The 27,764-nt window shown below is 51.3% G+C and overlaps 10 protein-coding genes across 10 annotated transcripts; 4 read left to right on the top strand and 6 right to left on the bottom strand.

The window, feature by feature from the left end:
* Positions 1-514: 514 nt before the first annotated feature.
* On the bottom strand, positions 515-2,742 carry T069G_02785 (uncharacterized protein; the record flags this gene model as incomplete). The annotated part of the gene is made up of 4 exons (XM_056169995.1): positions 515-1,311; positions 1,398-1,699; positions 1,759-2,496; positions 2,564-2,742. The coding sequence occupies 4 exons, from the start codon at positions 2,740-2,742 to the stop codon at positions 515-517; spliced, it is 2,016 nt and encodes a 671-aa protein (XP_056030887.1).
* A 617-nt stretch (positions 2,743-3,359) lies between these two features.
* T069G_02784 (short chain dehydrogenase domain-containing protein) lies at positions 3,360-4,261 on the top strand (the record flags this gene model as incomplete). Its single annotated transcript, XM_056169994.1, has 2 exons — positions 3,360-3,969; positions 4,077-4,261. The coding sequence occupies 2 exons, from the start codon at positions 3,360-3,362 to the stop codon at positions 4,259-4,261; spliced, it is 795 nt and encodes a 264-aa protein (XP_056030886.1).
* A 325-nt stretch (positions 4,262-4,586) lies between these two features.
* T069G_02783 (major facilitator superfamily domain-containing protein) lies at positions 4,587-6,515 on the bottom strand (the record flags this gene model as incomplete). Its single annotated transcript, XM_056169993.1, has 6 exons — positions 4,587-4,907; positions 4,969-5,083; positions 5,149-5,342; positions 5,404-5,951; positions 6,030-6,138; positions 6,267-6,515. The coding sequence occupies 6 exons, from the start codon at positions 6,513-6,515 to the stop codon at positions 4,587-4,589; spliced, it is 1,536 nt and encodes a 511-aa protein (XP_056030885.1).
* A 4,622-nt stretch (positions 6,516-11,137) lies between these two features.
* T069G_02782 (uncharacterized protein) lies at positions 11,138-12,357 on the top strand (the record flags this gene model as incomplete). Its single annotated transcript, XM_056169992.1, has 3 exons — positions 11,138-11,351; positions 11,421-11,980; positions 12,034-12,357. The coding sequence occupies 3 exons, from the start codon at positions 11,138-11,140 to the stop codon at positions 12,355-12,357; spliced, it is 1,098 nt and encodes a 365-aa protein (XP_056030884.1).
* A 1,280-nt stretch (positions 12,358-13,637) lies between these two features.
* On the bottom strand, positions 13,638-15,849 carry T069G_02781 (FAD binding domain-containing protein; the record flags this gene model as incomplete). The annotated part of the gene is made up of 4 exons (XM_056169991.1): positions 13,638-13,993; positions 14,142-14,450; positions 14,887-15,178; positions 15,418-15,849. The coding sequence occupies 4 exons, from the start codon at positions 15,847-15,849 to the stop codon at positions 13,638-13,640; spliced, it is 1,389 nt and encodes a 462-aa protein (XP_056030883.1).
* A 2,829-nt stretch (positions 15,850-18,678) lies between these two features.
* On the bottom strand, positions 18,679-19,869 carry T069G_02780 (ribosomal protein l7Ae/L30e/S12e/Gadd45 family domain-containing protein; the record flags this gene model as incomplete). The annotated part of the gene is made up of 4 exons (XM_056169990.1): positions 18,679-18,879; positions 18,940-19,449; positions 19,523-19,594; positions 19,867-19,869. The coding sequence occupies 4 exons, from the start codon at positions 19,867-19,869 to the stop codon at positions 18,679-18,681; spliced, it is 786 nt and encodes a 261-aa protein (XP_056030882.1).
* A 501-nt stretch (positions 19,870-20,370) lies between these two features.
* Positions 20,371-21,549, top strand: T069G_02779 (PP-loop family domain-containing protein; the record flags this gene model as incomplete). Its single annotated transcript, XM_056169989.1, has 1 exon — positions 20,371-21,549. One exon carries the CDS (start codon positions 20,371-20,373, stop codon positions 21,547-21,549), a length of 1,179 nt encoding a protein of 392 aa, XP_056030881.1.
* Positions 21,550-21,765: 216 nt separating this feature from the next.
* Positions 21,766-22,289, bottom strand: T069G_02778 (NADH-ubiquinone oxidoreductase MWFE subunit domain-containing protein; the record flags this gene model as incomplete). Its single annotated transcript, XM_056169988.1, has 4 exons — positions 21,766-21,786; positions 21,849-21,977; positions 22,083-22,175; positions 22,242-22,289. The coding sequence occupies 4 exons, from the start codon at positions 22,287-22,289 to the stop codon at positions 21,766-21,768; spliced, it is 291 nt and encodes a 96-aa protein (XP_056030880.1).
* A 623-nt stretch (positions 22,290-22,912) lies between these two features.
* On the top strand, positions 22,913-26,365 carry T069G_02777 (MOZ/SAS family domain-containing protein; the record flags this gene model as incomplete). Its single annotated transcript, XM_056169987.1, has 3 exons — positions 22,913-23,600; positions 23,656-23,703; positions 23,748-26,365. 3 exons carry the CDS (start codon positions 22,913-22,915, stop codon positions 26,363-26,365), a joined length of 3,354 nt encoding a protein of 1,117 aa, XP_056030879.1.
* Positions 26,366-27,068: 703 nt separating this feature from the next.
* Positions 27,069-27,734, bottom strand: T069G_02776 (uncharacterized protein; the record flags this gene model as incomplete). Its single annotated transcript, XM_056169986.1, has 2 exons — positions 27,069-27,229; positions 27,269-27,734. The coding sequence occupies 2 exons, from the start codon at positions 27,732-27,734 to the stop codon at positions 27,069-27,071; spliced, it is 627 nt and encodes a 208-aa protein (XP_056030878.1).
* Between the last annotated feature and the right edge of the window lie 30 nt (positions 27,735-27,764).

Raw genomic sequence — 27,764 nt, 5'->3', positions numbered from 1 at the left:
CAAAGGGAGATTGGGACCAAAAAACGAAAAAAAACCAAGAGAAAAAAAACAGCTCGAGGATACGAGGGACAGCGTTTTGAACTTGAAATTTCTTCATTTGCATGACAAATCGTGATATCCAGGGTTTTTTTGGACTTGACGAAACACGTGTGGGAACACAAAAAATTGAAGGACTTTGATTTGGAAAGGATTTAGACTATTTTCCTTTTTTTCTTCTTCTCATGTTTGCTTTCTTTCTTTCTCTTTTTTAATGGCCACGTTTTTTGAACGTTGGGAAGCATCGCTATGGGTCGGCGTTTTAACATTTCATTTCACGTCCCCTTTTGCCTATTTTTGGAGGGAGGACTTGGGATATGCATTTTGCATCTCTTTGACGAAATTGCTATATAGCCAAATTGAATATGTTTTGAAAATTAATCTGATCCAGTTTAATCGCTTGTGATGTCCTGATGTGAATAATTGCTTGTGATATCTTTGTCTTGTTATAATAAGTTTGTTCGTTTACTTGTCATTCTCAACCAAAGCTAGAAAAACTCTCCAACACAGTTGACCACAGCTCATCGCTAAACAAATAGCTTCCGTCCTCAGCACCTGTATAAGAGCTAAAGACTTGCTGCTGTTCCCCCACCGACACAAGCCCATCGACATTCTGGCTTGCCGCTTGCTGCATCAGAGTGGCCGCATTCGCATTGGCATTGGCAGCAATGATGTCGTTAATGGCAATGGAAGGAGGAGTCATGGCAGCAAGCGGGGTTTTGGACACGAGATCCACGCCCAGGACTGCCTTCACCCGCGGCGCGTACCAGCTGGCCAGCACGCTCATGTGGCAGCACAGCGTTCCGACGACATCGAGTCCCTTTTCCTGGCCCGAGAGCCCGACGATGAGGAGGCGCAGCCTATCGTAGAGCCTGACGACGAGGTTAAGGTAGTCTGCTTCGTCGACAACGGCCTTGGCCTCGTTTAATACGTCGTCCGGGATACTGGCACGGGAACGATTTCCAACGATGAGTTTTAGCAGAGCGGAGACGGAGCGCGGGAGGATGACGAGCGAGGCGCAGATCTGGGCGATGGTGAAGACGGTGACCTGGGGCAGCTCGTCGTCGGGGATGTCAATGTAGGCGTTTATGAGGGCCTTGGTGTGGCGGAGGAGGTGCCACAGGAGAGAGCATCTGAAGGCGGACGTTTTGAAGGACTGCGTTGAGCGGGAGTTGGCCAAGCCATGGCGGGACTGGTAGGAGATGTACTCGTCGTCGAGGGCCAAGTCGCGGATGGCAATGTTGATGTAGTGTATGTTGCAGTGAAACAGATTTGCTATAAAAGATAAGAGAGTGTGCTGTGAGTAAATGTCATGGGGAAATTGTAATCGTTTTTTTTTAAGAGGGAGAGAGACGACTTACTGACTGAGTTTGGGCATTTTGATAGCTCTGTCTCGAGGGTGGCTTTCAGACTCTCAAAGTGCCGCAGGTTGGCTCCAACCATAAGTTTGATGAATGATTCTTCCTGGGATGAAGCGTCTGCGCCAAGTTCTGCAAACTCTTTGTAGCTGCTGTCTATCGTGCATATGAAAGACTGGGTGAGGATTAAGGGCCGGATGCATCTGTCAGAGGGATACTCGGTGGACATGGCCATATTCTGGCAGCATTCGTCTATCTTTTTGTTTCTTTTCATTGCAGTTGGCCGGTCAATCACTCTTGGTAAGCTGTGTGGAGCAACATTAGCAACAACTCATATACTCCCGCCTCAGGTTTCCCCCCTTACCATGTAGCAGCCCAATAGGTTCCCAGTAGAGCCCTCTGCTGGTCTGTGGTCAACTCTCCCTTCAGACGATGCAGCCTCAGATCATGCACCATATTCACACACAGGTCCAGCAGCAAAACAAGCTGCACGTTCCCCCTCTGCGAAGGATACCGGTACCACGCGCATAGAACAAGCAGCGCCCGTAGCAAGCCCAGGTTCCGCTCCGAGCTCGCGACAATGCGTGACGTGATGTGCTGCATGATTTCGTCCGCGAGCAGCTTCCGGATGGCGTGTGCGCTGGGGATGGTGGCGGAGATGACGGCGAGGAAGAGCAGAGGCTCCTGTTTGCGGAGCATATCGGCAGTCTGGGAGGGAGGAAGGACAACGAAAGGGAAATTCCACACGAAACGAGACTTGAACTGCGCGACATAAGTCTCTGCTTCGTGGATACTGAGAAAACCACGGTCGACGATGTCGGATATGCCCTCTAATACCGACGTTGTAGGGGGTTCACGGCCATGATAGCCTTCGGGCTCGGGCTCGTCTGCGTCCAGCGGCTCTGCATCTCCATACGAGCCTTCAGGAACAGAGTCTGGAACAGATGAAGGTTCTGTACTTGATGCTGCTCCATTGATAGAAGTAGATGCTGTTCCGTTGGTAGAGGAAGATGCTGTGCCATTATGGCCGTTTACGCCGTTTCTGAGAGCCACTAGCTGAGCTGTGAGCTCTTCAATCTTGCCCTCCAAAGCACCAACCCGACTAGTTGACCAATCAGCAAGCACATTCTCCAACTCAGAAGCATATTATTGCATATAGATTCTCTCACCCATCGTCATCCTTTCGTTTCCGCTTCCTCTCTGGTAAATCGAGATATACACACTGCTTCCCAAGCCGGGCACAGCGCTGGCACAAATTGTGCGTTTGTGGCAGGCACTTGCACTTTGCCTTTGTGCACGTGACACATGCTCTTCTCTTGATGTTGTAGATGCCGCTTTGTTGGTTCATCGTCAATTACGTGAAAAGGGGATGGAAAGCAGGTGTAAATGGAGGAGGGCGAATGTTGAAACGGCCGATCCAAAAGCCGTCGGCCGCTGGCTGCTCTGAATTTCCGCTCCCGTTGCTGACATATCCTGTTTCTGACAGATACTGCCGCTGATTGGCTGAATATCAAGATACTTTCTCACTAAAAGTGGGACCGGACGGTGGACTTCAGATCGGCCGTTCCTGTTGATCTTTTGAGTTACTCAGCCGGTATTACAGAGCTACTCCATCCTATACGCTTGAAACAACGACGGACTTTGATACTATAGCAGAATTGAGTCATTTATCATGCATTGTACATCATATCAGTTGTTTGTCATCATGGGACTATTCCTAGCCCTAGGTTGTGGCGATTGTGACCCTCCACCAGGGTGACTTTAGAGGCAACTGAGCATCATGACATGACTTACACGAACACAACCACAAACACACATGTATATAAACTCAACTCCCATGACCAAGATGAACCATTTACACCTCACTATCCATCAAACCAATCAAACAATCAGTCAATTTACTGACAATCCAATCAACTAAACAACCAAACAACTAATCAATCAACCAACCAACTCTCATACATAATGCCTTCCTACGCAATCACCGGCGCCTCCAAAGGCATCGGCCGCGAATTCGTCCGCCAACTCGCCCAATCCCCCTCCAACACCGTCCTCGCCCTCGTTCGCGATCCCGAATCCCCCGGCATCAAAGCCCTCGCCCAATCCCACCCCAACGTCCACATCATCAAGGCCGACACCACAGACCCTCAATCCATCCTCGCCGCCGCCGAACAAGCATCTTCCATCCTCGGCGGCAAGCTCGACGTCTTCATCCATAACTCAAACTCCGTCGATCTCTCCACTTTTTCGCTTCCCCCCACAAAGGTCCCCTTTGATGTTGACGCTACGAGGAAGTTCTACGAGGAGCCCCTTAAAACGGCTGTTTATGGCGGCGCGTGGGCGACGAATGCCTTCTTGCCCCTGATTGAAAAGGGGGACCTCAAGAAGATTGCTCATATTACTAGCAGCATGGCACAGCCAGAAGTCATTCTCGGCGCTGGAGTTGATTACGCAGTGGCCTATTCCATCGCAAAGGCCGGCCTGAATGTTCAAGTTGCCAAATACGCTGCTGAACTTGCTCCCAAGGGCATCAAGACCGTTGCGATTTGCCCTGGCTGGGTTGATACTCACGAAGGTAATGGACAATCCACCCCTGTCTTCTTTCTGATATGAACCTCTCCTTTCATCTTATTGTCTCTCCCTCTTCTCCTGTTCTTTCTTTAGCTAACCATGTATGAATAGGCCCAAAGCCTCCCCAGCTCGTCGAGGCAACTGAGGTGATGCTCAACCAGTTCCGAAAGATCGAGCCTGACTTGAAGGGACAAATCACGGCTGAGGAAAGTGTTTCACAGCAGCTCAGAGTCATTGACGCACTTGATGCTGCGAGAAGCGGTACCACCATCCGGGCTCGATTCTTCGAGCCTTAAATTTCAAGCATGTGCTCAACTTGGAGCAAAAGTTTGCCCAAGGTGATGAAGCGTTTCTACAGCGACATGATCAACATAGAATCGAAAGAAGTCATGTATAGCGGAAAGGATATCGTGTATAAATATAGTATCTATAAATAGCGAATGTTCTCTAACTTTTAGTCTCGTGGTAGTGAGGGTATCCTAGACACGTCCCGTATCTTAACGTGGAAGTCTTCAACCATCATCTTGCTTGATCCTTATTATGCACCGTAAATAAAAGAATGGTAATGAACCCAGAAATGAAAAAAAGACAAATCCCACCGCATTAGTACATGTATATAGTTTAATAAGAGTATCGGAACATCTTGTTCTCCTTGTCTGTCATAGTAGCCCAGACCTCAGGAGACATAAACTGCTCCTCGTTCTCCTTGCTGCGGTCGCCGCGTCTCTTGTTGCACCACACATAGTAGAGGAAGAGTGCAAAGGTAGTCGCGGCACAACCAGCCTGAGTGCCCATGACTGCCAACTTGGCAGGTCGGAAATCAGGAGCGTCACGGGCCTGGAAGGTCTGGGGTCCAATAATGTTACCCAGAGAGAATGAACCGCTAACAATAGCAGCGGCAAAGGCACGCTTGGTAGCACCACTGACGTTGGCAACAGTCAACTATATTCATCATGTTAGTCACTCGCTCCTGCGCACAGATACTAGAAGGCGGAGCACTCACGGCGTAGAAGAGGGGCAGAGGAGCAACAACGGCATTGACCAGGTAGATACCGGCCAAGACGCCAGAGGAATGGGTCTTGGAGTCAAGGAAAGACATCAAGGCACCTCCAATAATGCTATTCATGAAAGGTTAGAAGGATGCACCGTCTGGCTTCTCTGGGCACAAAGGTGTCAAACTTACGCAGGAATGATGCAAGCAATAATCCAAGCCCATCGGTGGGATTGCTTGCGAACGCCAAAGCCGACAAGCAGAGTGAAGAAGATGCTAATAGCACCCGAGGGCATGTTCATCAAGGCAGCCTGGGCTGGCTTATAACCCAAGTTCTTGATCAAAGTGGCAGAGTATGTCGTAACGACACCACTGGAGACGGAGAGCTTCAGAGGGGAGAAAGCCACGTTAGTATAAAGAGACAGTAGAGGGCTGTAGGAGACTTACAAGAACAACGGACAAGAGCAGAAGCCAGATCTGGGGATCAAGCAGGGCCTCCACAATCTCCTTTGGGCGGAACTTGCGGCTCTGGATACCAGTCTGGTTGACACTGACATGCTTCAACAGAGCAACCTTCTCGTTATCGGATAACCAGGAAGCCTTCATGGGAGTGTCAGGCAAGAAGAAGAAGGCGGAAAGACCAATGACAACGGTGACGCATCCCAAGACGACAAACATGATACGCCAGCCAGCGAGGGAAGCGCCAGGGGTGACATGCTGGAAGCCGTACGAAATGGCACCACCGAGGATCTGGCCCAGGCCCAGGCCGAGATACCAGAAGGAGAAGCGAGGAGCCTGCTCAGATTTTGTATACCACTGGCTGCTAATGAGCATCAAAGAAGGCCCAATGGTTGCCTCGAAGATACCCAGGAAGACACGAGAGACGAGCAGTGTTTGGTAGTTGTGAGCAGCGGCACCGCAAGCAGTGGCAACGCCCCAGAGGGTGACATTGAGTCCGAGCCATTTGGCAGCTGGGACGACTTGGAGGAAGTAGGCTATTGCGACCTTTAGTTAATATGGCCATTCACCAAGACAAAGACGGTATGACATCGGACAGAGCTGGAGAGACTCACTATTGGGGATTTCGAAGCAAAGCAAGCCGACGAAGCAAAATGTAGCAACATTTGAAAAGTCGTTGCCCTGAAGATGCAAGTCTGCGTTGAGGCCCATGACAGCGGCGTACTAGTTCTGCATCAGCATCTCGTATCACGCAGTCACAACGCACGATAGGCGCCCAGTTGAACCCGCTCACTCGATCTGAGTGGGGGCGGAAATGCAGGTACAGTAGAACCAACGTCAGATCAACTTACATTCAGGATGACCTTGTCAAGAAACTGCATTGTATAGCAGAGAAACATGATGGGGACAATATGCAGGTCAATCTTGAGTCGCAGAGACTTGATGTTGACGGCGGCAACGCCAGCAGCATCGCGGTGCTCGTTGAGGAATTTCCATGCATCGTCAATGCCAGCCTCGGGAACATCGACATCGCTATGGGAAGGGGTCGTTCCCCGAACATCGACATCCCCTCCTTTCTCGCTAAGGTTTTGGGAAGACATCTTTGCGATTTGCCCTCGCAGCTCTCGACTCACGAGTCAACACTCCAAGAAAGAGCTATGGCCGTGTATTCGGATCCGACGAGAAGCGCAAAGTGTACAGTAAGTGTACAGTAGATTCGATGGGGGAGAAGACTGGGGGAAGTGACGTGATGAGTCTGACTGCCAACGAGGGAGTGAATAAAGAGGAAAAAATCGAACAGGGTGTGTGAGATTGACGTGGAACAAAATCTCTCTCCCAAACCAGGACGATCGGCGTTGGATGCGAAGAGATCAACACCTCGAGCCAGGAATGGCAGTTCAAATACGACGTGGGAAGGGGGAGGATGCCGTACGTAGTAATAAGAAGATTTATGGACTCCCAATGAGGATGTGTAAGGAGGGGACCTGGCAGGACAGAGCCAGGGTCTTTGGCCACTCTGAAGCTGACCAGCTACGGTACGGCGTCGGTATCGTAGCTCTGGTAGAGGGAGGGAGATACGAGCACTTCAGCGCACAAGGCAATTGGGCGGATTTGCTTGATTGCAGCGGTGCCACGAGGGGCCGCAGTGATGGTTAAAGCAAGGTTCGGATGCAAGTCCAGGGATGTTGGACCAGACGGACCCATAAAGCAGCGGCCCTAGTGCAGGCCGTCAACCACCTGAAGGTGACTCGTAAGAAGGAGCAAAAGGATAGAAAATAGTGCTAATGCTAGTGAAAAGGCCAAAAAATCACAGGCAGGGAGACGAGAGGTGGGAAAAGGACAAGACAAGTGGTCTCTTCAGCGGTGCTAGCAACGGGGGATCAGTACCGTCTAACCGGAGAAGAGGGAACTGTCTCGACCCAAAGGGATGGTCACAATGGGTGGGTTGCCCTGCAGCTGGCCTGTCAAAGCCGCGTCTTTCCCTTCGGTGCAATGTCAAGTGTTGCTAACTGGTCTTAGAAGCAGTCCAGAAGAGTCGCCGCGGCTCCAAGGCATTGATACCGTCATCCAATATTTGCTGATGGGCGAAATCTCCGAAGGCATTGCCAGCACCTGCAAAAAGAAACAGCCGACCGCTTCCCCATTTTCCGATTTTCCCCTCGGGGGATTCACAATCATACCAGACCAGTGCCTCAGAGGACAGGGCCTAATAGCAAGGCCTAGCAGCAAGGCCAGCGCCAAGTAGCCAAGGCCGGACATTGCAAGGGGGGTGAGAAGTTGGCGAGCTTGTGGAGGCGGAAGCGATGCCGCGATCGCACATCGTCTGTCTGCTGTGCTGAAAGCAGCCAAGCGGCCTCACAGAACTCAGCGTGGTTCAGGAAGGATTGGCCAAGGGGCACGACGCATTTCCGACGGGTTTGCAGGGGCAAATTACGCCGTCGACGCCTTCGATGCAAGGCCTTTTCGCGCAGCAACAATGGCAGCCATCGTCTAGTCTGTCTGCGGTCTTTTGGCCGTGCAACGGAGCATCGCCTCTCAGGCATCGCGTTGCACACGCATCGAGCATGAATCGACGGGGGCCGGGAGATTGACTCGAGTAACGTTGAGTGATCGTCTCGTACGATGGCCGAATCGACGGTCCCGCTGGACGGAGGCCATTTTGGTGGTCCCGTATCGTAATAGTGTTTGATGCTGAACTGGGGCCCGGCAGTCGTCCGCAGCTAGAGGGTTTAGCAGTTGTGGTCCTGCTTAGTGCTCCAGTGGTTTGCACCTGTACACGAGACCTCCAGCTGTGGCTCAAGCTGTCCTCAAGCCCTCAGCACTATAACAGTTGAGGTCCATGCTACAGCATAGGTCCATATCTTTCAGGGCAAGGTATTTCTCCCCCACCGCCCCGACCCGCTCCGCGGCTGGATCCCCTGAGGCTGTTGCTGTTCCCCATCGAGACGCCACAATCACAAGCTCACACAAGGACAGAAAAGCTGAATTTTTCGAGCATTTCCGTGATTTCATCTCGACTCCCAGATGGAGCATGTACACACTCTGTCTCGCGTGGTCTGGCCTGCAGCTGCACCTGATACATCGTTTAAGCAGCAGACACGTTGGGTTTGCATGTACTCCATACCATGTGCGTCAATCCGTTGAGTGCCTGCGTGGCCTCCGCAGGAACTTGCTTGATATGGTGAGCTGGTGCATTAGCACCAACGAGGCACCTTGTTAGTCCATCCATAGATGCTGTACAAGCAGCCCAGGTGTCAAGTAACCAGATACCCTACCTAACACACTTAGCTGTACTCGGGACTCCGTACATACAGGCACTCCGTACTACAGAGCACAGCACTGTTGGTGCAACGGAACTATCAAGTGTTAGACGCACCCGCAAGAACGGCGTTGGCTGGGCGGTTTGACCAGGGAATAACACCACGTAGCTTCGTCTGTTAATATATCGAACTGCTCGGGCATCGTACCGGTTCCCATTAGATCGCCGAATCGCCCACGTTTTGGGGGCCATTTCTGTCGCTGCTCCCCTCCAGCTCCTCGACTATTTCCGTCGCCGATCTCTGGCGTCTCAACTTTCATTCATTTTGGCAGCTCAGTTAATCACTGCCACAGTTGGCAACTGGTATTCGGCAGAATTATTGTCCCTTCCTTCCTCACTTGGTAGGTGGTTTCGCCGGCAGTAACCCAGTGGTACGTACTGTACCTGGGTACTCGTATTTGATCTGTGCTCATCCAGACGCTATTCGCCCAAACCCTCGGCCACTCCACATTCTAATCTTTTTTTTTTTCTCCTTCACCAAAATCTCCATCGTCGGCTTTTACTCGTCCCTTCGGAGCTGGGGCCTCACCTCATCCGCACGCCCTTGAATTTGGACTTAGACCTGTGCGGCTGTACGTCTCCATCTCGACGCCGCCACCGCAGCGACGATTCCTGTTTCTGTCTCCTTTCCCGTTATTTCAGCTGCCCCTGAGCCAACATGACGATGCCTACTCTGTACAAAAACTGGATTTCATTACTCTTCTGAACTCGCAAGTATCCTTTCGTCAGCCGGATCATCTCGGCAGCAAGATGCCAAAACTGTGCTACCGATGAGCAAGGCCCACCAAATCGCCCCAGTGATCTTCTAAGGCTAGCAGACCAGAGAGAGCAGGCCCTGAGAATGGACGCTTAGCAGCGCATTGTATGCCAGAAATGGAGGGCGAGTACCCGTACGAGCAGAGCTACTGCCATAAGAAATCTCTTCTCTTCTCTTGTCTCCTTGATCGACTAGCAGCGACATCATAAGTGATGGCGCCATTCCTTGACAGTTGTGGCTAGGCATCCGGTGTCTCGGACGACGCTGAAGCCGCTCCCATTAATAGCCTGTCTCAGACCGATAGTCAGCGTCAGGCGAACACTAGTATTCCTGCTGCTGTGTAACGCCCAGCGACAGCCGCTTCGCCGAGACACACGCTATCCCATGGCAGATGTTGAGCGCTGTCACAGGCGCCTCTCTGGACGGCAAGGGAACTGGAGCTTGTTAGCGGCGGCCCGGTCACTGTCAAGAGCAAAAGCCTTTGCTAGGAAGTGGATTTTGACTGGCGAAGATCACTACGCCAACCGCGCGCCGTCCCAAGCCACGCCCTCACAGTACGACCACTGTTCTGGCATGTACAGAACCCAAGTCTTATGGGTACAGCCAAGGGCAAGGGCAGGGGTGCTACCGCGCATCCGTTCCCCTGCTCGCCATGAGGTGAGATGCGTATTTGAGCATCCTGGCTCAGGTAAAGGATATGGACTTTTTTCCACGGATAACGGCGTAGGATTTCCAGCCAATCCCTTCTTGAAGCGATAGCCAAGATGCTGCTGCTAATTTAATGCGAGACGGCATCGTAGCATTGTCTCCCGGGCCCGACTCGCCCCAAACAGCAAAGAATACGTGGTATTCGCTGCAGGGGATGCAGGGCGACTTTTGGAAACGTCATGCACCATTGGCCCCAAGTCCACTGTGACCTGTGCTCTCTTCAGCAGGGTCCATCCATTTCTGCTCGGTCCAATCTGTCCCTACCACTCCATGTTACAAGTAGGGATCGACTAGCACTTCATGCGAGAGACGAGACCTGCCATCGTCTAACGCCACGCTTGACCATTAGGGACGAGCATCCTGGGTCTGACGTACGGATAAGGATACTCAATGCACCGTATTCAACCGAAATGGTCGCATTGAGGCCGAGGACTTGAGAAAGCGAACCTCCCAAGGGTCCCAGGCGGGAGTCTCGTGTCCCAGTTTGATGCTGACCGAAGGGAAAAGAAACCCTATCTAAGACACACCTCGCGTCTGCTAGTTCGGATCCATTCATCGTCCGACACATTTTCACCCTTCCCGGCTTCTGGCCTCGAACACGCTCTCATTCCTATTTTCATATATTTCCCTTGGGGGCCGTCCTCCCCTTCGGTCCCGCTTATATCGATCCTCTTTTTTTTCTTGACCTTTCTTTACGTCTTACAATTAATTGTACAGTGACAGTTTAACATATACTGACTGTCGACTTGGCTTGGCGCTGGACGTGGACATAACTGTTCCCCGCCCTCTTTCTTCTGCAGCTCGTATCCTCGTCGCCGAGCCTCTCCCACTGCCTGAGCGCCACTTTGCATGGCAACCGTGGTCCCTGGTTCAGCCACCAACAACCTCAGCTTGGCTTGATCGATCAATTACCAACAACATCTCCAACATCTTCCACAATGGGTTGGGTCTTAAATGCCACGGAGGCTATAAACGATGAGTCTCAATATCCGACCATCATTGCCATTTGCGTCGTTCTTTCGGTGGTGTCCATCGCCGTCGTTGGTACCCGTCTTTGGATACGCTTCAAAGCACGCGGTCTTGCTAGTGATGACTGGATGTCTCTTCTATCCGTGGTGTTTGCTCTCATCTATTCGATTCTCTGCATTGTCCGTAAGTCAACACCATTGCATACTATTGGTCAGTTCCAAAGTCATGAGTAGGCATTGACACGATACACAGAAACAAGATATGGATTGGGACTGCCTATCAAGGACCGACCTCCGGCGAATCTGATTCCTTACACCAGAGTCAATTATGCAGGACGACCCATTTACCAAATCGGAATCAGCTTTTTCAAGATTGCACTCCTCATCAGCTATTTGCGGCTCCTCAAGGGGACAGACCAAAAGACGTATCGCTACGTTGTCTTTGGTACCATCCTGCTGGTCTTTCTGGCGCATCTTGGCTGCGCCCTCTCCCTCATCTTGGCCTGTCACCCTGTTGATAAGTCTTGGAACCCCCTGAAAGCCGGAACTTGCTTGGCGGCTGGACCTTCATTCACAGGCTATGCTGTTGTCACCATTGTTTCCGATATCATTGTTGCCATTCTGCCTCTGCCAGTTCTCCTCAAGCTCAACATCCAGACAAGCAAGAAAGTCGGCCTTATTGCCATCTTCTTGCTTGGTCTATTCACCACAATCTGTTCTATCCTGAGATATACACAGATTAACCGAATTTCCAACGGGGATGGCAACTCCACAATGCTTGTCCTTTGGGGTACCATTGAGTTCAATGTTGGCGTAAGTTATCTCCTTATTTGCTCTGCATGCACGCACCTAACTCATTATTTCAGAACATGGTTTCATCCCTGCCGTTCTTGGCACCGGTCTTTATGCGAAAGGCCAAGGAATACCGCACAAAGAACTCGTACAACAACGGATCATCTCATCAGAACAGTCGAGGAGGTCCCAAGGGCGAGCACTTTAAGCTCAGCGATGTGACCGCCAGCCAAGATCACGACAACGATAAGGGCGTGATGACTGTTGCAAAGTCATCGAGCGAGGAAAACATTCTTCAGAACAGTGGCATCATGAAGTCCATTACATACAGCGTACGAGTCGACGATGATCGCAACCAACCTAGACGGCGTAACGACAGTTTCGAAGATAACGTTTAGACCATGATGCTTTATAGCAGGCTTGCTGCTTTTCCCTTTGTTTACTTTCCTTTGTTGCCTAAAAGATATGATTCCTGTTTAGTATTTGATACTTTTATTTTACTTCTATATTATGGAACGTTTGTTACGCTTTGGGTGGGCTTTTATTTTTATCCATATATCTCTTCTTGCTTCTCGCGAGGTGTTTACTAGGGGAGTACCAAAAAAAATCACTGGAGCAATTGGGTTTAGGATAGCCTCAGAGGCAATGAATGCTATGGCTTTGAATAGTACTACAACTTGAAACGATTTGTCATTTTACTCTTGGTACATGTCTCCTCTTCTTTTTTTTTTCCAAATCTTAACAAGGCTTCAGCCGCGGAACCATCATAGACTCCCTTTGTTAGATTATGTAAATAACAAAGTCGTCAAAACGCATGAGAATAATCAATATTTGGAACCTTTCCAGCCTCAAGATTCAAATCGTCACAAACGGCCTTACCGCAACGGGCGATGATACCGAGGGGTGGTTCGCTCCCTCGCTCTCTCGCTAACAACGGGCCTATTGAATTGACCTATAGGAAAAAGCCAGACAGCAAAAAAAGAAAAGAAAGAAAGGGTCATTTACGGAGTACGAGTACAGCACTCGGACTCTGTGTGCTCCATACGTTCGGGGGGATTCCGTTCTCGTTTCGGATCCTCTTCCCGGCAGGTTTCTTGCATAGGGGGATCTAGAATTTGGCGACGGAGCAGGGCGCTAGGCTGGGGTGGTGATAGCGCGGGGATCCAGGAGACGGGATCCAGCCCACGCTTTAACGAGCTTTGTTTGGGCTGATTAAATTAACCATGTGCTGCCCTGCTCCCGTCGCTTCTGCTGAGGAAATCAGGCCATGGGACGATGTCCGTACTGAGCTGATTGCTCCCTGCAGATGCTTTGTTTAGATGCGTGGGAGGGGCCTCTCTCGTCTTGCCTTTCCCTTTTCTTTCGTTCTGCTCCGCAACACTCCGTTCCGCAGGTGGATATTTGACTAACATTAACATCCATGGATGGAAAGTCCCTGGAAGAAGTCCCGGAAGAGAGGCCTATTGGCTTTTGGCTGGCCCGCCGATGTCCAGGTACGTAGGCCAATGGGTAGGTAGGTAATTATGAGTGATAAAACACCTCAGCTGTGCATTGCGCCACGAACCAGGCATCAAGGGCGAATTGAGGCGTAGGGATCGGACATGACTAGTTGAGTGGTTTGCTGTATTTGCTCGTATAACAGGACATTGCTCTGGAGAGCTGATGTACTAAGCTACAACTACTTGATTAGCTCCGTCGACTCGTCGTCAAACTGAAGCATCATCTCGCGCTTGCTGAGCAACGGGCTGACGCCGGTCGCTGCCTCTCCAAACAGCCTGGAAAAGGCGTGCGCGTCTAAGCAAGCCCTGCGTGAGGCCAGTACCCCTGGCCGGGCACGAGAGACGACGGCGTCTTCATAGGCATCTAGCGCCTGGCGCAGAGCCTGCCGGAAATCCGGACCTTGACTCTGATGGGTAGGCACTTGCGAGTCCGTCCTTGAGCTGAAGTCGTCGCGATTGAGCGCCAGTAGCGGGACTACCTGCGTCGCAAAGTCGAGCACGTCGACGATGGCATGGTTGGCGCCTTCGCCACGGTCTAGGGCAGAGTAAGCCAGTGTCGCCAATCTACTCCGAACTGCCGAGGGTAATTCGGAAGAGTACTAGAAAACAATCCGGGCAAAAACACATCAAGGATCGGGAAATTTTGAGGAAGCAGAAAATACTATCTCCAGGAAACAACTTACACATGGACATTAGATGGAACGCATCGCCCATCAACACCACTTGGCCATTCGAGTGCAAGCCTATGGGCGGTGCCCAGTCAAGCACATCCAGGCGCTTGATTTCCGTGTCGGCATGCACATTGTTCAAAACAAGAGACCGGAAAGGGTCGGACCAAGTTTTTGCAAAGGCACGCAGCAGCTCGCACCGTTCCTTGTTGGTGGCCGGGACGTCTAGCGGCGCTCCGCTGCCCGGATATGGCCACGAGCAATGCAGCTGGCAGCTGAACACATTGGGGTCGCTGTCGGCCTGGTTTCCGGGAACATCGAGGACTAGAAATCGAGTGCAAAGCAATGCGTTAGCAAATGCAACAATTCCCTTTTTTTTTTTTTTTAAGCCTTGGCCAGTTTCGCAGCAGATGCACATCTTTAAAGCGTCTTGTCACTTCTCATCGTCTGAATCTTACAGTTGCCACCACGGGAGGGGTGATCGCCAGATCCGCGACGGCGGCCGCCGCTCCCGCCTGAGCTCCGTACCTGGTGATGGGTACGATACGTGCATGTGCTCCGTATCTGGAGCTCCACAGAACAAGATGCTCAGGGCGGGCCGAAGCCCTAACAGCACCAAAGATCGACCGAAGACAACGAGACAATGCCACAAAGCAGAATAATGCAGATGCGCTCTGCTGCTATGATGGAAAGAAATGAAGAGAGAAAAGAAGAAGAAATCAAGAACAAAGAACAGAAAACGGGTGCTTGCGCGACTCACCGCTGATGTACATGAAGGAATCGTTGGTTGGCGATGCACCTTGGAGGAAAAACAGATCTAGTTTCCGGATCGGCTCGATCTGCTCCGCCGTCAACAGCATCTTGACGCCCATGGTCCGCACAGGCAACTGCAGCATCAGGTTTGTCTGGTCAGGGAACAGAGCGCGGCGCACGCGCGATTGGCCTCCATCGCATGCGACCAACAGCGTCCCGGTGCATGAGGTGCCATCTTCAAAAGAGACGCTGACTGTGCCGTTGTCGCTGGTATGGAACTCGCGGAGAGTTTTCCCCCACTTGAGTTGAGATTGTCAGCGGAAGTGCGCCATGGAATGAAGGAAAAGATTTGAAGCAATCCATTAAGAGAATAGACGAGTAGTAGAAAAGATTGGAAGAAGAAAAAGGAAAAGAAGGGAACTGTAGATCCAATGCTGGCGTAAATTTGAACCTGCACGAGGAAAGTGGGATGGCATAGACATTGAGGGAAAGAATGATCGAGGGCATCAATGGCAACAACGCCCGACTTGCGGCTTACCTCAATCTCAATCCCCTCTGCCAACAACTTCCGCAACCTCTGCCGAGTCACACGAACCCTCGCGCTCTTGACCGCTCCCGGCGTCTGCGTCTTGAGCTCTCCGCTGTCAAGATCGAAGAAGGGGAATCTCGACAGCTCACCACGCCGATCCGCCCATCGATCCACGCTGGACTCGTCGCAAATGCGCTCCGCCAGCCCCGACGGCAACAGGCTCTGCAGCGCCGTGAGAGACCAGTGCAGTGTCAAGCCCCAGCCGGCGCCGCGAGTCGCCAAATCGGCATCCCGCTCGAAGATGCGGTACGAGACGCCCTCGCGCTTGAGATGCTGGGCGAGCAGCAGCCCACTGACGCCGGCGCCGATGATGAGGACGACCGGCTTGGCGCTTCCGGGCGCACTGGCCTCGGGGCCGGCGCTGTCGGTGCTGATGACCATTTTCGCCTCTTTTTTTCTATCTGTTGGCTCGTCTCTGTTAAAATCTCCGCGATGCAACGGTAAGAAACGTCTAAGGCTTGGAGAATCCCTGCTCGGGGCTGATACAGGTCGCAGTGGTTAGCAGCTGCAGAAGTCGTTGAAAATAGCAACGCAGCAAGCTTGGAAGCGTCTCGTTTCGGCCGCAGCAGGTAAAACAAAAACATAAAACACCAGTGGAGTTTCCAATGCAAGGTGTTAGGTTGCATCAAATACCAGTGCCAGTCCAGTCCCTCTCCGGATCGACTCTCAATCGCGCTGCAAGAGTCCCCACAGGCCCGGAGCCGACGCCCTTTTCAAGCGTTTAAACCAGCATGGCATTTGTACAACTGCCTGCTTCTAGTCTGAATTCATCGGCGATCAAAAGGCCGAGCGCGAGAAAACAAGACAAGAAGAAGAAAGAAAAGGAAAATGGGTCATGACGGGCCGCAAAAAGTAATCCTTGTCTTGGGATGGCTCTAACGGATTGGCCGAGACATTCCCCAGCTTTTTCTTCTTCTTCGCCTTCTCTCGGCCACTCTGCGGTACCGAAGCAGTCCCCTTGGCTCCTACCTAGTGCACGGTGAGTGTCCATACTCCATCCTCAGTGCTCCTCATGGTTGCATCGGTCAGAACTCAATGGATCCTAAGGTACGTAGCTCCATATTGCAGGGTCCATACAGAGCGGACTACGAGTGGTGAATGCAGGTACGAAGTATTACGAGTGCAGTTTGTCTTTTCCCCTCGGGTAAAAACTCCTTGCATGCAGCTTGGCTTACAAGTACGCCTAGAACACAAATGTGCTGAGAAATATCAAATACGGAGCCACTGATGCATCCGAAGTAATGCAAAGTACTAGCACCGGAGATTGGATTTGTTTTTTTCTTTTCCCTTTTGTTTTGGCCAGAGTGCTGTGGCTGCGGAAGGATTTGCTACCCGCCAATCTTGCTTTGATTTTCACAATGATATCAGACCTGTCACTGTGATTTAAACCAGATGCAGCGGCTCCCTGCATGTCTTGCTGCACAGATCGTTCGATTTCACTCAATATGGAACAGGAAATGATTGTCGTCGACATGCACTTACGGGCCCGTCAAATCAATATCAATCGCGCCGGCTACCGAGCCCATGGCCTCAGTCTGAATAGCACTTGCACCATGCTAGTACGGTACTATCGAAGCTGGTTTTCTCTCTCTAGGGCTCCCCTTGCATCCTAGAAGCCTCCAAGGGAGACATGTGGTCGCTTGGCCAAAGCAGGGTTCCCTTTGGAGAGAAGATGCATCTATTTCCACGGTCCCTTGCATGCCCCCAGGCACGAGTGCTGACTGATACAATGGGCATCTAAAAACGAGTCCATTCCCGATAGCATCAAGCACCGCTTGCCAAGTGGGACGGCGGCTTGTAAGGAGTCCCTGGCCGGCCCCATCTCGCGGCATTTTGGTGCTGGTTCGCACTAGAGCAGTACTTGCGCCAGGCCTGCCAGGTACATGTGTCTTTTCGCGCACACTGTGGCCGGCCTGTGGGACTGTGGCCGTCACAATCTTTAGCATCTGGATCCCTGGTCCGGCGAGGTGCCAGCTTTTGGCCCCCAAGAACCCACCCTTCTCCAGGACTCAGTTCAGTATGCTAGACTTGCGCTACATGACTACGTACTCCGTTTAAGCAACTCTCTCATCCGGGTGCTTTAGCATCATCACATCGCTCTAGCTGGTGGGTTTGCCTACTGATTCTCCATGCTCCAGCGATTTCATCGCCGGCTTTGGCTTCTGGGTCCGGATGGTCCATGACACCGTTCCGGTGCATTGCGACTAGAACTGCAGAGACCAGGTCTTTAGCCTCTGCTCACAGGTTGTTTCCTGCTTTCTCCTCGCCAGCTTCCAAAACTAGTTCTCGACGAATGCCCAATATGGGGCTCCGTTGTCTGTGGCCAGACTCTCCGGGAGACCCGATGCAGCAGTGTTTCCTGCAGTCCATGGACAAGTTCTCGCATGCACAGCCAATCTTGGATAATTACTCAATCGTCAAAAGCAGACTAGACCAAACCACTCCGTCGGTTGAGCGTTGATAACCGAACCCGGGACCGGGGATGGATATTCCAACCAACAGAGTGCAGGCCGGCGAACGTCACACACTCACTGGTGATGTACTTGGAATTTTTCCCAACCACTTTTCCCTCACTCCTCCGACAGCAGCGGTCTCTTGGCGGCCGGCCGTTACGAGATATTAGTCTTTTCCCACCGTATCAAGAGCCAACCATGCGTCTGCCCTGAGCCTCGTCTTAGCTTAATCTCCCAGAGGCAGGGAACTTATGTCAACACCACGCAGACGAGTATTACCTATGCGACGGTGACCGTGAATGCTGTCCAAGATTACTCTCCGTCTAAATAACCTCTGTCAAAAGCCAACGGAGTTCATGAAAAGAGCAAGGTGTTGTCATTCACCGTCGCCCCTTTACCTGAGAAAGGCCATTATTTTCAAAACTCCATCGGGCCGCCCCTTATTCTTGCTAGACACGTCCATATACGGGACAAGACTTTAGTAATGCCTTGTAGTAATGGGCCTGTCCTGGCATTGAGAGCCTTTTTGGGTCAAGGTCACAGCTTACTCATTTTGCGGCAGGTGGCTACGACTCTCTCTCGTGAACCTCTTGTCATTCATGTTACTGCATCACTCATTTCACGCGTGTACCTGGAACCATCATGTTTTGGGATACACAACTGTGCTGGAAATTCATTCATTTTTTGCCATGCCCTGAACCCTTAAAACACCGATGATAATCCCATAAATCCCAATGCAACCCGGGTATTAGAAAGCTTAGATCTTGGTAGCAGCCTCAAGAGCCTTCTGCTTCTTGATGATGCGCATCTGAGCCTTGGGGCCCATGATGCCACCACCCCACTGTCGGCGGACCTGGTCGTGCTTCTCCAGGTAGCCATCCTTGATGGCAGAGACGAGCTTGGACAGCTCGTTCTTGTCCTCAGAGCGGACCTCAGTGAGGGCGAGGACAGCAGCGGTCTACAACAGAGTTAGTTTTCCTCTTTCATGGCTCTTTTTACATCTGGGAACTTGACTGACCTTCTTGTGGACGACAGTGCCGAGACGAGCCTTGCCCTTGATGATGGCGTAGGGGATGCCCATCTTCTTGCAGAGAGAAGGAAGGAAGACAACCAGCTCAATGGGGTCAACATCGTTGGGGATGAGGACGAGAGAAGCCTTCTTGTTCTCAATCAGGCCAACGACGTGGTTGAGACCGTACTTGACGGTGTAGGGCTTCTTGCTGACATCCTCCTTCTTCTTGCCCTCCTTGACGGCGGTAGCCTCCTTCAGGAGACGCTCCTTCTTCTCGACCTTGGTCTCAGGTCGGTACTTGTTGAGGAGCTTGAAAGCCTGGGCGGCAGTGTTGCGGTCAAGGACGTGCTGGAACTGGGCCAGAGAGGGGGGGACCTTGAGACGCAGGCGAAGGATCTTGCGCTGGCGCTGGAGGCGGACATACTCGGGCCACTTTACCATGCGAGACAGGTTTCGCTTGGGCTGGATGTCCTGGCCGATGCCATAGTTGCGAGGGCGCTTCTCGATGAGGGGGTTCTATGCCATCTTGTTAGATATCTACGAGGTGTCATCTCAACATGTTTGGGGGAGCATAAAATTTTTCACTAACCTTAGGTCCCTTCTTGCCAGCCTTGCTCTGAGGGAACGGAGCAGGGGCGACCTTCTTGCCAGATTTGGGAGGCTGTCATTGAGAAAAGAAGACATCAGCGAGGGGCTCAAGCCAAAAAGTCTTCTCTGAACTCTAACGAGAACACATTGTGGCATATTTCAGCAACACATTTGTGTCTCCAGCCAAGTCTTCACCATTCAGTCCACACACGAGGTGTGAACGTCAGGCGGAATGTTTTCCAACAGGTTTGCATAAAAGCGAGACGCTGTTGCATCAATTGCGCTTTCGCGCATTTGACTCACAAACTGTGGCCATTAGAGTCTTTTGGTTGACTGTTAACTTACCATCTTGTACTATGGGCGACGGGGGTGATTTGTCGAGGTTGAACAAATTTCCTTGGAGGCAGGTTGCGAAGAAGAGTAAAAGAAAAGTTCGTTGGTTAGCTCGTGGGCGGAAAATTAGGGCTTTGGCGTCCCGCGACTTGTGGGCCCTAACGCTATCAGAAGGCTTCGAGGTGTGGCTGGTGTGGCGCTTTAGCACGTGATCCTATCGATTGCTGAGAAAAAAGATCGATAAGAGATAAGGAAGTACCCTGGAGTCATTTCCAATGCTTGGCGCCTTGAGAGTTTGTCTGGAGTCCATTTGATGAATCTGTGATATTGTGAAGAGACCGGATCCATATTATACCCTTTTGTTTTATTTAGAGATAAAATTGCTCGAAATCCCTTCAACTTAAAAACAGTCAGTATATACGGCTCCGCTGTATACGTATACTGGAGTACACACATCAACGACTGCCGGCAACCTCATCCCATTGCACCACATATTCACATTAGATTCCTTACAAGATGCCGCCAACCACATGCGTACGCTGCCAGACGAACAAGGCAGTTGTTAAGCGGCCAAAGAACCATCACAAACTATGTCGCGAATGCTTCATCACCGTCTTTGAGGATGAAGTACATCATACCATCATCTCGTCCAAGTTATTCTACCCCGGAGAAAAGGTTGCTATTGGAGCGTCAGGAGGCAAGGATTCAACAGTGCTGGCATCTGTTCTGAAGACCCTCAACGAGCGCCACAAGTATGAACTTGATCTCGTTCTTCTCAGCATAGACGAGGGCATCAAAGGCTATCGAGATGATTCCCTGGAAACAGTGAAGCGAAACGCAGTTCAGTACGACATGCCCTTGAAGATTGTGGGTTATGATGAACTATATGGCTGGACAATGGACCAAGTCGTGGAGACTATTGGAAAGAAAGGAAACTGCACATACTGTGGTGTTTTCCGTCGGCAGGCGTTGGACCGGGGTGCAAAGACGCTGGGAATCAAGCATGTTGTTACCGGACACAATGCGGATGATGTTGCAGAGACTGTCCTCATGAATCTTCTTAGGGGAGATTTGCCTCGACTATCCCGTAGCACCAGCATTGTTACGGGCGGCTCATTGAACGACGTCAAGAGAAGCAAACCTCTCAAGTACGCCTACGAGAAGGAGATTGTGCTGTATGCACATCACAAGAAGCTGGACTATTTCAGTACAGAATGCATATACAGCCCCGAGGCATTTCGAGGGACAGCGAGAAGTCTCATCAAGAATTTGGAAAAGGTCCGGCCAAGTGCAATATTGGATATTGTCCGGAGCGGCGAGGACATGGCCCGTCTAACGCCGGATAAAGGACAAGGGGCATGCGCCTGTGACGAAAGCGAGGGCATGGGAGGCTGTGGATCGGCCAATGCTCGAACAACAGGGAACAAAATCACCCAAGTGGAGGCAAGCACCACGGAACAACCTGTGGATAATGGGTTGGAGACTGAGATCACATCAAATGGCACACCCAAAGTCAATGATGACGATGTCGTGAAGCTCCCTGTACGGCAGCGCCGCTCCAAGGAGCCCGGCCCTGTTCAACTACAGACGCTCGGAAAATGCGTCAAGTGCGGCTACATGTCTAGCCAAGCAATGTGCCAGGCGTGCACATTATTGGAAAGTCTCAACAAGAACCGACCGGAGATTTCAATATAGGGTTAGATTTTTTTTGCCAATAAATTCCCAACATAAGCCAACATTTATTAGCACTGCCATGTGAATGCTTGGGTAACGATGCCGAATTTGGGCTCCATATCGGTCGTCTGCCATCCAGTCAAGCCCACTCGTAGTCTGGTATATACACTTTCTTTCATTTTGGATTCCGAGGTCCCCCTCTCTAGTCTGTTGGGTTGTATACAAATAAATGGTTCCTTAGGTGAATCTCTTCTCCAGCTATATGCAGTATCAGCATTTGTTTGTCCGTAAGATGAGATGTGTATGCGAGTCGACTTTACCTTCCATCCATTGCTGAATTCGAATCCCAATGGAGCCTCTGGGTTGTCGGTTTGTCCTCTCAAGGTGCCTGTCAGGCGTCGGTCTCGCTCCATCACTTCGAGTTCGTTAGTATCCAAATCGACCGGTGTCTGTACGGAATGAAAATTCGTCTGATAGAGAGTTTCTTACTTTGCTGCAAGTAATAGTTAGTTATCGAGTGCAAATAACCGCATTCCCGGCTGGAGTTGACTGACCTTGTCCCACTGATCCAATGAATAGCGCGGTCGCTTGCCCTCGTTCTGCCACGTCTTGAAGGCTGCAAGCCCGGTACCCGAGACACCAAACATCTATTCGCAAACTGTGAGCCGCCTCGCATTTCCCTGTGGTGAAATCTCGCTCGCTGTAATACGCACGACAATCATGATACCATACGGTATCAGGGTTTCGAAAGGGACAGGCATGGTTGTGCTGTGCCGCCTCGACGGTCTTCTGGGCTATATGTCGGTTGAGTAAAAGAGGTCGAAATCGAATTGACCGCTCGACAATCGGAACACGGCCGCAATATCGAGATTCTGCCGAGCGTCGTTCTTGATACTGAGCCTGCACGTCAGTGGGCAGAGGACCAATTGGAGCTATCAATTTGGATGCCTGAGGCCTCAGCGGGACATCCCTGTACCAACGTATAGTTAGCGCACTGTGTTTTCATACTGTAAGCGAGTCAATCTTTGGCGGGGAAACGCGATTGTTGAATGCGCACGCACTGTGACTCCTGCTTCCGCGACTTTGGGGCAAGCTTGGAGAACGCGACTGTGGTGATTTGTTGTCGCATTGCTTCCAGCAGCAGTCAACAGAAAACCGCTGCGGCAACATGCAAATTTACAGGTAGGATCTATGCGTCTAGTTGGGTGATTCCATATGGCTTACCTGGAAATAGCGGCAATTAGCCACTTTCTGCTTCACGAAGCCTATCAAGAGAGCGCCACACATGCCACCCGAGTCCAGATCGCAAACGCCGAGTCTCGATCGATATGCCATCGTCAGAACCACATCTCTACTCTGAGAGTTCCATTAAGCAGCGATAACCATGACGAGTGCGCAGTCGATGGAGGAGGAGCTGCAGCAGAGCGTCATGCTCTCTGAAGACGCTGAATACGAGACGGCAGATACGGCTGGCGAGGATGTGTTTACACCAGCAGCTACAAAGGAGAGGACTATGAGCACAGTCTTTGCCCAGACTACCATAAGGGGCACTGACGGCATGGAGGTGGACGAGGAGGATGACGACGACGAGCTGAGTGATCGTGACGCTTCTGGAGAGGAGATCGACGAGGAAATGGATCAGGATGCGGAGGGAGAAGATTATACCGAGATTGTTGTGGATCAGCAGATTGTGGTCAGCAACGGCCGCCCCTTCCAAATGAACGACGACGATAATGATGACGACGACGAAGAGGAAGACGAAGAAGACGAAGATGCGGATGGTGAAGAAGACGGTGATGAAGGGGTTGGCGCCGTCAAGATCAAGCCAGGGGATACGGATGATGAGGACGAGGATGATGAAGATGCGGAGAGTGATGTTTCAGAACCGCTCAGTAATGCTGAGGATGATTCTGACGAGGAGCCCGCTTGGGAAGATGCTGGAGAGGTGGAAGAGGACGACGAGTCAGAGACCGGCCCTTCAAACGTCTGCATGTTTTGTAAACAAGATGAAGAGAACGACCCGAGTGAGGATTTCGAGGCATTCCTGACGTGCTCCAGATGTAACGAAAATGGTGGGTCCTGGAGAAGCTGGAAAATGTCAATACAGGCTTGGCTAACGTATCTCAGCTCACCAGCAATGCGCACGAGATGCGGCGGCGATGAGCGAACAGAACAGTAAGTCATTGTCAACTGTCCCTGAAAATATGTCACTGACTTAGGTCCAGCTGCAAAACGTTGGAAATGTCCAGAGTGTGATAATAGCGACTCTGACCAGGAGGAGGAAGAGCCCGAAGAACGAGAGAGAGGGGCCAGCGTTGACGACGAAACTAGGCCTGAGTCGCAGCTCTCTGATGCCCCTCCTGAACTCTCTCCTAGACATCACATGCAAGATGGCGCAGAGGCAGAACCCAACCTCAACGACCCCGCAGCCCATGCAGAAGCCTCGGACGAGCCTCGTCTATTGCGGAAGAGAAAGACTTCGTCTGCTGAGCCTGAAGAAGCCACAATTGCCCTGCGGAGACGCCGGCGGGGTCTCTCAACAGACGCTGCATCGGGTAATGAAGATACTGATAGCAAATCAGCGGAGCAAACGAGGGGAAGCTCCCGTGCGGTTCGTCTAAAAGTTGCTCGCCCATCTCTCGTTGTCATCGAAAAGAAGTCACGAGTGTCTCTCGTCGTGACGATGCGCGTGCGGCCAGGGAACCTCAAAGAGATACTTTCACGCAGACGAAGAGAACGGAGGCGTTCTGGAGCAAGCACGCGGCCGCCACGGACTCCAGTCGCACCATCAGCTGTGCGCCCCAACTCTGCAGCCGTTACGGCACCGCCTGCCGCATTCCTGACGCCCTTCACCACTGATTCCTATTCAACACCTTTCTACTCCTTATTTGATAAAGAAACCGAAGATATGAAGGGCAAGCCTTACGGTGGTATCTTGACAGAAGCGGAAGCAGACACATCAAAGACGCTCCCGCAGCCTGACGATCGGAGACGATTTGACCAAGCCAAGCAGCGTGCAGAGGATGAATGGAGAGCACGTGTGCTGGCAATGCAGGCAGAAGTGGACATGCCCATTCGCAAGTCGAAGAAGTCAAGCGATAATGCCAGCCAGATAGAGTGCATCGAGTTTGGCGGCTGGGAGATCGATACGTGGTACGCAGCACCATATCCAGCCGAGTACAGCAGGAATCGCGTGCTGTACATATGCGAGTTCTGCCTAAAATACATGAACTCAGACTACGTAGCGTGGCGCCATAAGCTCAAATGCGCTGCGAAGCATCCTCCGGGTGACGAGATTTATCGACATGGATCAGTGTCGGTGTTTGAGGTTGACGGCCGCAAGAACCCAGTCTACTGCCAAAACCTGTGTCTTTTGGCAAAGCTTTTCCTAGGGTCCAAGACATTGTATTACGACGTGGAACCATTCTTGTTTTACGTCTTGTGTGAGTACGATGACTGCGGCTATCATTTTGTCGGCTACTTCTCCAAAGAGAAGCGTGCAAGCAGCCAAAACAACGTCTCATGCATTTTAACCTTGCCTATCCACCAGAGAAAGGGATACGGCAACCTACTCATTGATTTCTCATATCTCCTTACCAAAGTCGAGGAGAAGACGGGGTCTCCAGAGAAGCCACTTTCCGATATGGGCCTGGTCTCCTATAGAAACTACTGGCGTCTACGGCTCTGCCGATACTTCATCGAGACGTTGAAGGACGATCAGCACAAGCAAAACGGCCTGAGTATCAGGCAAATATCCGATGATACAGGTATGACACCAGACGACGTGATTGCCGCTTTAGAAGGCCTTCGAGCGCTGGTGCGAGATCCTCAGACAAAGGTGTATGCCTTCCGGATCGATTTAGAGTACTGCCGACAGTACGTGGCCAAATGGGAATCCAAGGGTTATGTGCAGCTGAAGCCCGAGGCTCTTGCGTGGACGCCATATGTGATGGGTCGCAGCAATGCTGTCAACTTTGAGCTTGGCCCGCCTATTAATACAATTGCCCCTCGGGAAGACGATGAAGCTAAGCTTGAGGAGGGCGCAAACGGCATATCGGGAGAAAACCATTCAATGATGATGAATGGTGAAATGAACGATGGGCCTCAGTCGAGAATTGGTTCTGCATCGGAGACGGGTGATTCGAGTAATAGCAACCCCGGCTTTACACCAATCTTGTCGATTGAGGAGAAGATGGCACCTGAAGATAAAGAAAACGCAGAACCGCAAGACGAAGCTATGGATGATGTGGAGGATTCCGAACCAGATTGGATGACACCTTATCGCGATATACCACCACACCGCTTTGAGGTTTTCCCACCTGTAGCCGGTAGCCGCCGTGCCGACCGCTCGCGACAGAGCGTGAGCAGACCATTGGTGCCTCGCAGCTCGGGCGGCGGCAGCAGCTCTCGACCACGCCCGAAAAGGGCTGGGGGAAGCAGCCGGCGACCTACTGCCAGCCGCCCTAGAAGCAGCGGATCTAGGAGAAGGACCGGCGGCACTGGCCGTGGCCCTGGCAGGTGGCCTAAGGGGACGAAGAAGTCGGACTACGGCAATGCAGACAGCGGGCCGGGATTACCCCCTGGATGGAGAGACAGGGCAGCTCTTGGAGCAGACTTGGTTACAGACGGCGATCACAGCGTTTCAACCTCTTTGGGTGACGAAGAGCCTGCTAAGGACGAAGTTCGAGTCATGACTCCTCAGCCGTCGAGCAACGGATTTGTGCTAAGCGTAGTACAGCTGGGCGGCCAGGCAGCGGCGGCATCGGACCAAGGGATCAATGGGAGAGACGAAGAGGAAGAAGAATTGGATGTGGATGCTGAGGGCGAAGACGAATAGTGAAACTGCCGACTGCAATCACGGGGGATGTTCTTTTTGGCTCTCTCTCTCTGTTTTTTTGGGACTGCTCAGCATGCGTAGGGCGTTGGAAAGGGATATCAAAACTTGATTCTTGCCCTTTGTTGTATCTTATTAAACTTGTTGTTATTTGTTTTTTTTTATTGCTCTTTGCCGGTATCGTTGGGAAGGGGGCCGGCGTAAGGGCTGGTTGGGTGGCGCCACGGAACACCGGGGGTTATACCTTTTAGTATTATTATTATCATGTGTTTTCTACGTGAGGAAGATTTGAAACTGTAGAGTATGAGACTCTGTAACGTAAACTAAGCAAAGAACTCTATGATCTATATATCTTGTTACAATGTGATTCGTCTTATTACCTACCAAGCGGAGGACAGAAAAAGCGAGACTACAAAATAAACAAATACATGCATTTAGTAATATGAGCGCCTTACCAACTGATCAAGTAGTGCTTTTATAGGTGAAGACCTATTTAGCCAGCACCCGAATTTTACTATATATACTTATGTAGTAATATTAGTTACTAGAGAAATATAGCTATGACAGTAGATATTAGAGAAATATAGATAAAATAGCATTTACTAGGGAAATGTAAATATAGCAGCTACTCCCTCTGTAATGTATGATTCAACTCTTGTATGTTCGAAAGCTTCTTGGTTCTCAGGTTTTCTGTCCTCCGCTTGCCTCACTTCTCCCCTCCACCATCACCATCACCATCTTTCCTCCTCTCATCCCAAAATCCCTTCCCATAACTCACCAAAATCTCCTCCCCCTTCTTAATCCCCCCTTCACTCTTCTTCTTCATCTTCTTCTTCCCATCCTCTTTCACATTCTTCCCTCCTCCCACTGCCCAAACCCCAACGCAAACCTCCCCCCATCTCTCACAAAACACATTCCCAAACCTCGCATTCGCCCTCTCCTTACCCTTAATCCCCCGATAATCATTCACAAACCTCCCCTCATTCCCTTCCCCCGCCGCATCCACCGCTACATCCATCTCCCGATCCAGCCAAAGATCATAGTCACTCTCCTCGCTCGTCGTCGCCCGTCCATGCAATCTCCCAAGGTACGCTAGAATCAGCTCCCCCGGCGCAATGTTCTGCGCTGCAAACAGCCCGAACTGGCCGTATGCTGGATGATTTCTGTCCGTGATGGCCTGGATCTTGACGCGCGGGCATGGAGTTTCCGTTGCGGGCGACGAGGCTGGTGCTATGGGGACTTGGTCGATGGCGCTGTTGTCGTTGGGGGGTTTTGTGCGGAGGAATTGGATGTGTGAGGGGGAAATGTCTTTGCCGTAGAGAGGGGCTTTGAGATAGGGGAGCGTTGCAGGCCAGTTTTTGGGTTTCGACATGGCGTCTTAAGGAGGGGAGATGGATGATGT

The sequence above is a fragment of the Trichoderma breve genome, chromosome 2 (assembly GCF_028502605.1).
Source record: "Trichoderma breve strain T069 chromosome 2, whole genome shotgun sequence".
In the NCBI taxonomy this organism is placed as follows: domain Eukaryota; kingdom Fungi; phylum Ascomycota; class Sordariomycetes; order Hypocreales; family Hypocreaceae; genus Trichoderma; species Trichoderma breve.
The sequence above is the reverse complement of the archived record's forward strand: the minus strand, read 5'-3'. Positions and strand labels throughout refer to the sequence as shown.